The sequence below is a fragment of the Sminthopsis crassicaudata genome, chromosome 3 (assembly GCF_048593235.1).
Source record: "Sminthopsis crassicaudata isolate SCR6 chromosome 3, ASM4859323v1, whole genome shotgun sequence".
Lineage (NCBI taxonomy): Eukaryota > Metazoa > Chordata > Mammalia > Dasyuromorphia > Dasyuridae > Sminthopsis > Sminthopsis crassicaudata.
Window position 1 is genome coordinate 64,047,861 of NC_133619.1, and position 11,109 is coordinate 64,058,969.

General features: G+C 38.0%; 1 protein-coding gene across 2 annotated transcripts in view; it reads right to left on the reverse strand.

Moving 5' to 3' along the window:
- Positions 1-3,054: 3,054 nt before the first annotated feature.
- Positions 3,055-11,109, reverse strand: part of RUFY4 (RUN and FYVE domain containing 4) — a 26,041-nt gene continuing 17,986 nt past the window's right edge. For both annotated transcript variants that reach the window (XM_074307695.1, XM_074307694.1), the window contains exons 10-12: positions 6,348-6,494; positions 5,167-5,277; positions 3,055-4,459 (exon numbers count right to left, since the gene is read on the reverse strand). In XM_074307695.1, the coding sequence (XP_074163796.1) occupies positions 4,366-4,459; positions 5,167-5,277; positions 6,348-6,494 (352 nt within the window). In that variant the 3' untranslated portion in view covers positions 3,055-4,365. The remainder of the gene's footprint in view (positions 4,460-5,166; positions 5,278-6,347; positions 6,495-11,109) is intronic.

An 11,109-nucleotide genomic window follows, 5' to 3' on the forward strand; every position in this document is an offset into this window, starting at 1 on the left:
AATAGGAATACATGGGATACTATGGAAATGCAAGAAGCAGAAAATATTAATAACATTTCTTTTGAAGAGCACAGGTAGAGGAAAGGATGCTGTACAATCAAGGTGTGTGACATAGTCTAATCCATGAAGAGAAAAACTTGAAGCAGGGTGGACAATTAGGAGATTATGCAATAGTTGAGGTGGGAGGTGATAGAAGATGAAATAAGGGGGTTGTTGAGCAAGGGAAGAGAGGAAATAGATTGGAGAGCTGTTATGGAGGTTGAATTGACAAGGTTTGATCAAATGTAAGAAGTAATAAAAGAAAGCAAAGAATCAGGAATAGGAACTTGGTGGCCGGAAGGATGGTGATGCCTTTGTCAGAAATAGGGAAGTTAGATAGAAAGCAGGAGGTGAGAGGGGGGGTAGTATGGTGTGGGATGGAGTGGGAAGGATAGATCAAATGAGTTCTATTTGAAATATGGTAAAGTTGAGTTGTTCATGGGGCATCCACTGGAAATTTAGGCAATCAGCAATGAAGAGTAACACTCAGGCAAGAGGCTGGAGGCATATGTATATATATATGTCACCCAAGGGACTTAATAAAATCACTCAAGAGAAAATGTTGGGTTGGAATATATAGAATAATCAAGAGGGAAGAGGGGAAGAGTAATTACTCTTCTCCTGCCAGGGGTTTTCTCTTATAGTTTTACCTTCATTAAAGTTGGAATACTTAATAGTCAGTCAGTCAATTGAGAGAGACAGAGAGACAGAGAGAGAGACAGAGAGAGAGACAGAGAGAGAGAGACAGAGAGAGACACAGAGAGAGAGACAGAGAGAGACAGAGACAGAGACAGAGAGACAGACAGACAGACAGAGACAGAGAGACAGAGAGAGAGACAGAGAGAGAGAGACAGAGAGAGAGAAACAGAGAGGGAGAAAGGAAAGGAAGGAGGGAAGAAAAGAGAATTAGAGAGAGTGAGAAAAAGGAAAAGAAGTCCATATTCACTCACCTCCCTTTTCTTCCTGCTTTTTGGTCTCCCTACTAATGATATCAACTGATATTAACTTGCATATCTTTTTGTTTCCTGACCTCTTGGGATGGTCTATCAATTAGGACCTCTATCAATTTGTAAGAACAAGGCTTCGGTGCTGACATGGTCTTGGCTGCCTGTGATCACGTGACACTGATATTATTGCCTAAATCCTCATATACTTCTTTTGCCAAAAAACTTAGGAGTTTGTGGCAGAACCTGATACTCAGCTCTTGTTCCAGGGATACACAAGGAACACAAAGAAATACAGAAACATGGGGGAAAGCTCCCCTTAACTGACCCACCCTACTCTTCATGTTCAATAGTCCATCTTCATATAGAAGGATAATAGGAAGTCTTTACTGACTTACATTTTCTTTTACTTTATAGATCAAAATTAGGGGTGAGGAGAGTAGAACCACAGTCAGATGTTATTCTTGGGAGGAGGATGGGTTTATTTCTTTGCCACAATTGATGGTTCTGATCCATCAAAGGGCAGTAGGTGGAGATTTTTCGTATTTGGACTCTACTGGATATGGTCCCAAGTATTTTTGTTGCTTATGGTCCTCTCCAATGAAGATGACTTGTTTTTTTTCTATTTTGTTAAAGTCATTCAACATTCCCTGGCTGTCAGCAACTGACTCAGTATCCACAGTCTTCCAATAGATTAGTCCTTTATAATGAAATGAGTACCTGGCCTTGAGGCTTTTGGACTTGATGCTTGTACATCTTCCTGTTCAACTTGATGAGGAAGCTGGATTAGTCTTGTGGTATCCAGAGACCAAAAGCCTTTGCTCACTTTCATGGGACAGGAACCATTATTGAGAAACTCTTGCCCCATAGGTTGTGGATGAGATGCAATTCTGAGCAACCAGAACTTGAGAGGCCTTGGGTTGGATTGTGATTATTCAGGAGGTGTGTAGTCTTGTGTCACAGCTACAAGACTTAGCCAACAGGAGGGGAAGAGCTGGGGGCCAAGTGGAGTAGGAAGAAGTTGAGGGTTAGGAGTTTCATAGAATGTCATAAAATTTTATTCCAGGTCCAGAGGATCCCAGAATAGGGAATTTCTGATCTCTGAAAATGTATAGGTAAGACATAGGAGCATGGATTCAGAACTGGAAGAGATCTTAGATATCATAAAATGCAATTTCCTTATTTTGCAGATGAAAAAATTAAGTCAGAAAAAGGTTAAATGAGTTACCCAGGCTCACTCTACTTGCAGAGGCTAAATCGGATTCCAAGTCCAGAGTCCAAGCCACTATATAGAGGAAGACTTTCTAAAATAAAATTTTCAAGAAGGTTGTGCCAAAAACCCTGTTGTTGTTAGTTCAGGGAAAGACTTCGACAGGGTTAGAATTAACCCAGGTTTCCTTGATCCACAAAAATGAGTAATCTTGAGTTGATTAACATAGGGCTTATACATTAGCTGCTAAAATTTTGGTTAAAACTAAATTGCTTTGGTTCTCTAAAAGAACTTTATCTTTTTTCCTCTCTTCCTGTCTTTCTCCTCAACTCTCCCAAAGAGCTGGTCTGTGACAGTAGCTGGGTCTTGTCTTCTCCTTGTTAACTAATTAGGACCATTCTAGGTTAATGAGGGAAACTTGTATTTAGCAGGCAGTGAGGTGAGCTTTGATGAGATTTCCACTTCAGAAGGTTTCTAGGAATACAGGGTCTTATCTACTTTGCAGAAATTTGAAGAGTACTTTGTGACCAAAGTCATAAAGACTTTGGTAAATTAACAGCAGAAAGGAAGCTTAGAAGGGTGGGGAAATTTATTAAAGTTTCATATCTAAAATAGCTTTCCAAGGTATCTATAAAACAAGAGGACTTATTTCCTCTGACTCATTTGATTAGATTTTAAGCGGGAGATAAGGAGAGAAAATTTTGAAATTATTTCCATTTCTGCAATCCTGACTGGGTTGGAGCTAAAAGACAATAAAAAAAAAAAAAAAAAAAAAAAAAAAAAAAAAAAAGAAAAGAAAAAGAAAATCTATTTCCTGGTTTGTAAAAATTTTTGACATTATAAACTAATCAAAGACTAAAATTGTGACTGAAATGTTATCTCTTTATTGTAAAATTTCAAATTATGGTTTAAAGGGTTTTTCATTTGATTTTTCTCAATTACATATGGACAAAATTTTTAAATATTCTTTTAAAAACTTTAGAGTTTCAAATTCTCTCCCTCCCCCCTCCTCCTATCTTAAAGAAGGCAAACAATTTTATATAAATTATATGTGTGTAGTCATTCAAAAGATTTCCATATTCCATATTCCATATGTGCCAGATATGGCACATACCAAGTATTTTGCCTATTTTTCCCAAATAGACTACATAGTATTGTAATGAATTGTTTCTTAAATGTTTGTTAGAATTCACTTGTGAATCCATCTGGTCCTGATTTTTTCTTAGGGTGATTTTTAAATTTGTGACTTGTTCAACTTTTTCCCCCCTAAGATAGATAATAATAATAATAACAGCATCTATGTAGCACCTACTATGTTTCAGGCACTATGCTAAGCACTTTAAAATATTATCTCACTTGATTTGCACAAAGACTTGTGAGAAGGCTGGTTTCACACAGATACTAAATGGACTGATGTTCAAAGATCTATATAGTAATTTTGTAGTTAAAAGAGCTGGATTTCAGTTCTAATTGTATAACATAAGCCTGGACAAGTAGTTTACAATATCTAGATCTCACTTTTCTAATTTGCAAAACATGAGTAATAATATTTAAACTATACACCCTATGGGGATGTGTAAAGGAAGCATTCTTTAAATCCCTATGTAAATGTAGGTTGTTATTATCATTATCCCTGAATAATGATATTATTATCCCCAAATAATTGATAACGGAGATATTTGTAAAAGAGTGGGCATGCTCTGGAGTTTGCTCAGAAATGGCTAGGTTACATGGAATTATTTGCAGTTCTGAATTTTAGATGTAAAAGAGATCTCAGCAACCATCTAGTCCAACCTAAACTTCCAAAAGAAATACCATACCATACCGATAATGTCTGCTTGAAGACTTCCAATAAAGAGGAATTCATTATCTCCAGAGACAGCCTATTCTGTCTGTGTATAATTTAAAAAATGATCATTCTTTTAAATTACAAACACAAAGAGGTATGACAATTGCATTCCAATGCTCTGCAACATATAGTGCTTTCTGAGCACAATCTTAGAGGATGTTTTCTGTCTTTGATTCTAAGTTCTTAAAGGGCAGACTCCTTGAATCACCTTGGTGGGTAAGAAGACAAGAAGATCATTAAGGAAAAGATTGGGGCTTATGGTCCAAGGATCATAAAATAGGGAGGACATCAGTCCTGAGGTAGGGGGCCTTGACTTAATTGACTTAGATTTCTCCCTTCTGGTGGCAAGGTCGACAGCATCGTTCTTTCTTCTTGTAATCCACTGAGCAAGCATGGCAGATAAGGCCTCCGCAGATTCTGTGGAAATTCAGAGCCCTCCAGGTAAGTGAATGTCAGTGAAATCAAAGGGAGTAAGAAAAGGGAGGATTTCTGTTGCTATAGTCCTTATCTGGGAAGTAAAATTGATACCAAGATGGATAATATGTAAGAACCACACATTCTAGGTTATTCTTAGATATCATTTTGTCTATTTCCCTTTACCAGAGCAGTCTTGGCCCTTGTCCATTTGAGTACTGGACCATACTTTTCTTTCTCAAGATTTCCAAATGCCTTTATTCCCTCTTTTCCAATGTTTCTTCATCTCTCAAATTCTCTTCATATCTCAATTCCTTCTCTCTTACTATATTTCTCTTTAATATATAATCAATGCATTTAAAAAAACAGCTTGATCATTCTACCTTCTGTTAAAGAAATCCCTTTAAAGAGAAGCTCATGAATTAGTCAACTAATTGCTAGGCTACATAATCCCATATGCTTCCTGATTCCTTTCATTTTCAGCCTATCACCTATGTCTTAGCAGTTGAATCCTTTCCAGGGATGGCTGAATTGCCCTTCTGTGAAACTCAGAACTAGTTCTGGGTGTGATCAGGGTGTGATCAAGGATGGGTGTAATAAAAGAATAACCTCACAATCTGTTCTTACATTTCCCACTGCCTAGAAGTGGGAAGGGGAAGAAGTCTGGAAGAAATATGAAGGTCTCAGAAGAACACTCCTCTTGTCCTTACCTGCATTTGCATCTCCTAGATAGGCGGCCAAAAATTTTGCTACAGACTGCACAAAGCCCAGGGGCCAGGGAAGAGAGAAGCTCAGTCTTTTGCCAAAGACTATCCTTCTCCCTAGAAGAAAGGGACAAAGAGAATTAGATTGAGGAAAGAAACCCAGAAAAGCAGAGGGGAGATGGGCCTGTCAGTGAATCACTGGGGATGCCAAAGAACAGGGAGAGAAACAAATCTCTTCTAGGGCTATTTAAATATGCATATCACTCAACTCAAGGTCCAAATCAAATTCTACCTCCTCCATGAAACCTTCCTTGATAACTGAAGCCAAAGGAGGCATCTTCTTGCTCTGAAATTGTGGGTTTTTTTCCTAATTAATGAGCTTTTTGGGGACAGGAACTACTTTTTGAACCTATTAATATATTCCAAAGTGGAAGACTTAAGCCCTGTCTCCTCTACAAGGCTTTTCCCAACCATACCCACTAATAGTGATTTTCCTTTTCTGAACTCATCCAACATTCAGAGCTGAATTAAATAATTTAATATGATAGTATAGTGGACATAAGTAATTCTTATTCATTCAAGACTGATTCATAAGACTAAAATTGTAGGTTCAAGTCTTGCCTCAGACTCACATTGGCTCTATGATCTTAGGCAAATCACCATCTTTCAGTGTGCTAGGAAACTCTAAGACTATAAGCTGCAAAGAAGAGAGCTGCATGGCAGAGAGAGTTTCCTTATCTGGGAATGAAATCACAAATCCATCCTACTACCTAAACATGGCATTGTATTACTAGTAATATTATATATATGCCAGTGTCTTTCTTCTCTTCCCAACCTGATTGTAAGCTTTTGGAAAGCAATAAAATAAACTTTATTTATTTATTTATTTATTTTTTACATTGTGCTTAATACTGCATAGTCATAGTGTTACTATGCAAAACGTATTTTTAAAATAGTTGTTGTTTGAAACTGGTGAGCAAATACTCCAGAGCTCTGATTTTCCATTGAGACTTTCACAGAAATTATGAACAGATGGGGCCTCCCTACCATTTATGTTTCCTTTCATCCCTTCCACAATCCTTCTCACTCCCATAGGCCACCTTCCCCTCTCATGCCCCAATCCTAAAGCCTACTCCTTGCATACCCAACCTCCTACTCCTACTGATGGGATGTCTCCTATCCCTTACTGAATCAATTCTACCATACGTCTCTTCATGGCTTGGACCAACTCATGCTGCTCCTTGAGCTCTTGTTGGTACTGGTCTTCTCTCTTCTCAGCGTCCTGTTGTCTTCGCTCCAGCTCTGTCTTCAATTGGGTCTGCTGCTCTTGGCATCTGGATAGGGAGAAGGATCTGGAGTTTAAGGCAGGGACAGAATTGTTTCTTGGCACATGAGAAACATGCCAAGATAATATAGATGAAAAAACTGAAACTTAGGGAAATGATTTTTCCTTTTTTTTAAATTTAAAACTATTTTATTATTTTTTAAATTTTATAATTATAAATTTTTTGACAGTATATATGCATGAGTAATTTTTTTTATAACATTATCCCTTGTATTCATTTTTCCAAATTTTCCCCTCCCTCCCTCTACTCCCTCCCCTAGATGACAGGCAATCCCATACATTTTATATGTGTTACAATATAACCTAGATACAATATATATGTGTAAATCCCATTTTCTTGTTGCACATTAAGTATTAGATTCCGAAGGTGTAAGTAACTTGGGTAGATAGACAGTAGTGCTAACAATTTACATTCCCCTCCCAGTGTTCCTTCTCTGGGTGCAGCTACCTCTGTCCATCATTGATCAACTGGAAGTGAGTTGGATCTTCTTTATGTTGAAGATTTCCACTTCCATCAGAATACGTCCTCATACAGTATTGTTGTTGAAGTGTACAGAGATCTTCTGGTTCTGCTCATTTCACTCAGCATCAGTTGATTTAAGTCTCTCCAGGCCTCTCTGTATTTCTCCTGTTGGTCATTTCTTACAGAGCAATAATATTCCATAACCTTCATATACCATAATTTACCCAACCATTCTCCACTTGATGGGCATCCATTCATCTTCCAGTTTCTAGCTACAACAAAAAGAGCTGCCACAAACATTTTGGCACATACAGGTCCCTTTCCACTCTTTAGTGGAAATGATTTTTCCTAAGGCTACTCAACTACTATGCGTCAGAGCCCTGATCTGAAGTCCAGGGATCTTTGGCTTTTTTAGCATATGTGAAAACAAATTTTCTTTCCCTTCAAACCTATTCTCCTTCTAAACTTTCTTTTCTCACCCATTCCAGCTCTTTCTATGTACCCTTGCACTGTCTTTCCTCTGTACCTGAAATATACTCTATTCTCACTTCTTCTGTTTTAAATCTCTTGTTCCCCATATTTAACATGTATGGGATTGCCTGCCATCTAGGGGAGGGGGTGGAGAGAAGGAGGGGAAAATTTGGAACAGAAGTGAGTGCAAGGGATAATGTTGTAAAAAATTACCCATACATATGTATTGTCAAAAATGTTATAATTATAAAATTAATTTTAAAAATCTCTTGTTTCCTTTATGGAGCTTCAGTCACTTTCCACATAAAGGCTTTTCTGATCTTTGCTTCTCTTTCTTCTTCATAAAATGAATCTCTAGTTTATTTTATTTTTCACACACCTATTTATATCACCTCCTTCTGGACAGGGACCTCCATTCAGAGGCAGAGAAATTGCATTCCTGTCTTTTTATGCCCAGTACTCAGCATAGTGCCTAGCAAATAGAAAGTGTCTCATTATTGCTTTTAAATTAATTGGTTGGACAATCTCGATGGGCTGTTTCTTTTGGCCTCTGTGTTGAGGCAATTGGCTTTTGCCAGTTTAACTTTTGTTGTAACAAATGGTGATAGAGTTAATCTTTCTTTGTAACCACTTTTTATTTCAGGCTCAATACCTCTTTTGAATAGGTCAGGCTGAAATGACTGTATCTGGATACAAACTTTCTTATTTTTATCCTCTATTCTAATCTATAATTAATATTGATCTTTATTCTAGCTAGTAGATGGTTTAATTGCACTCTTCACCAGTAGGTTGGCCACTAATGATGATGAATTACTTGGCTATGGGCTATTCACTCATGGAGTGAAGAAAAATACAGGATGGCCTTAAATCCTGTGTGACAACCCTTCCTTCCTTCCCCTTCTGCAGTGGGGTATAAAAGGAGTCAAAGGATACTAAGAATTGCAGATTTTTGGCTGTCCATAGATATCATCTTAACTATTGACATTCCAAATGTGAGATTCTAGCAGAAGAACCGAATCATATTGTTATTGGCATTCTTGGTATGAATGGAACCAGAAGAAACAAGAAAATTGTGGCTTAATGGAAGGATGGATCACTGATTCTCCTTGGAGAAGCAAGTGAAGGAGTTCAGAGTTGGTTTCATCATGTACCCACGGGCAATAAGAAACAAACTGTATAGAACATTTGGCCTTCTCATCATGTGCTACTTAAGAAAAACAAAAGTAAAAGATCATCGTGAAGATAATCAGAGATTATATGCCAACTTTTGCAGCAGAGGATGTAGAAGAGAAATTCCGTGAAGAGCTTGACCACGTCCTCCAAACCAAACCATTATATGCTATCAGATTAATGACATTATTGTGAAGATGAATACAGGGAAGGATGATGAAAAATATTTAGGAAATATGTTTTGAAATTAAGAAATTAAAGAGGCTGGAAGTTTGTAGACTATTCAGAAGCCTCTCACCTGTGTATCATTAATACTTTCTTCAAGAAGAGATTTGAAAGATACTAGAAATAGCAGACATTGAAGAATACTGCAAAAAGTGAAAGACAAAATGACTATTTACCAGCGTGAGGGTCATTTGTGATACTGGAGCACCCTTGAGAGGTAGCCTTTTGTAGCCAGAGCATGAGCATGCTAAAAAAAAGTCTCCAAATCTCAAGATACTCATGTAGTTAAAGATAATAAAATAAAATTTATAAAATGTTTCAAATTGATGGCATTCTATATGCCATCCTGCATGCTGGGCCATTTCCTGATCTATATCTGGCCACTGGCCCCAGATGGCTCAGGTGGGGAAAGTGAGGCAGGTGACATTGTATATCTCACTCTCACTTCAATCCAATTCATTTGCCTGTCTTGGCAATACCTCCCGGATGTCATGGTCTCTTTGAGAATGAAGGAAAAACAGCAATCTTTACGCTTGATTTACTTAGTTGATACCCATCATTTGGTAAATAATAGTTAATAGAAGTATAGTACTTCAAAGTTTATAAGGCAGATTTCAGTTTGCTTTATCTGATCCTCACAACAATCTTCTGAGTTAGATTTTGTAGATATTGTTATCATCATCCTCATCATCCCCATTTTACAGAAGAGGATATTGAGAAATTAAATGACTTGTCCATAATCATATAGTAAGTTTTTGAAGCCAGATTACATCCCTGGACTCTCCTAGGTCCAGGACTCTTCCAACTATACCATGGTTCCTCTTAGAGTAGAGTAATCCTTTTTAGCATCAGTCCCTGGCAAGACGACCATTTTCAGTCATGGAGAGTTTTCTGATTGGATCAGTATTGTTTAAAAGCCATTGAAAAAGCCTGTCATGAGAAAGGATGAATTTGAGTCCCAGTTCTCCTAGTTACTTTCTGTGTAACTTTGGGCAACTCCCTTCCTCCCTCAGGTTTGTTTCCTTACCCACAAAATGGAGAGGTAGCAGTAGGATTAAATAATCTCTAAAGTCTTTTCTAGCTCTGACATTTTGTGATTCTATGAATAAGTGAAATGCTCCCCTCCCAACAATGAATCATCAGTCCTTTCCACCGGTAACCAAATCGTAAGGGTTGTTTGGATTAAAAAAAAACCCAACCAAACAAATTTAAAAGTGTGATGTGTTAGACTCATTGAGATTTCTCAACACTTTTTAAGTAGAGTCAATGGAAGTATGTTGACTGACTGACAAATTGACTCAGTGGAAAGCAATTAGTTGTCAGACTTCTACCAGAACCCTACAGGCATGGGGTGAGGCAAAGTTGATGGTGTCTGGAGATAGAAGAAGAGACACACAGAGAGAGAGAATCAGGCAATGAGACAGAGGGGGAGGAGGAGGCAGGAAGAGAGCCAGAGCCAGAGAAACAGGAGAAGCGAGTGAAAGAAATAGAGGGGAAAGGGAGGAGAAAGAGAGAGAGATGGAGGGAAGGAAAGAGTGGAGAGAGAGAAAAAACAAATAATGGAGAGAGAGGAAAGAAAAGATGGGGAGAGGAAAAAAAAGAGATAGAAACAGAAAGACAGAGACACAGAAATTGATGTCCCAGAATAAGTGGAAAGGGAGAAGATATAGAGACAAGAAGAGAATGGTGATGGTTCTCTGAATATACTCTTGGGAATGTAATCCATTCAATCACTTGCAGATCCTGAGGTCCCTTCACTTCAACTACTCTTTTTAGTTACCTGAACAACTGCTCTTGCAGTTCTCTCAATTTCTCCTCCAGGGTCATAAGTAGCTTCTCCTTCTTCTGGGACTGTTCTTCAGCCTTCTGCAAACATTCTTTGAGGTTCTATGAAACAAGCACATCAAATACCCATGTACCCAAGGGTGGTTTGGGGGAAAGGTTTGGAAAAAGAGAGGGAAAGCCAAGAGAGGAGGAACTGCTAAGTTGGGGGCTGCTGCATGCTGTCCCAGGTGATCACCATCAATTGAACATCCATTTATCCCTGTTTACTGGGTCATCCCTATGGCAGATGGCAGATCCAAGGATGAGGTCTGAACACAAGACACTTGAGTTTTATCTTGAGTTCTGCCTTACTTAGATATACTTTATAAACCTGGAGGGAAAGCTAATTCTCAACTGGGGAAAGAGAAATTATTAAAATCAAAGCAGCAAGATGATTTAGTACAAGGAAGAAAAGGCTGAATGGGTGTTTAAATATCAGTCTTGAAAACTA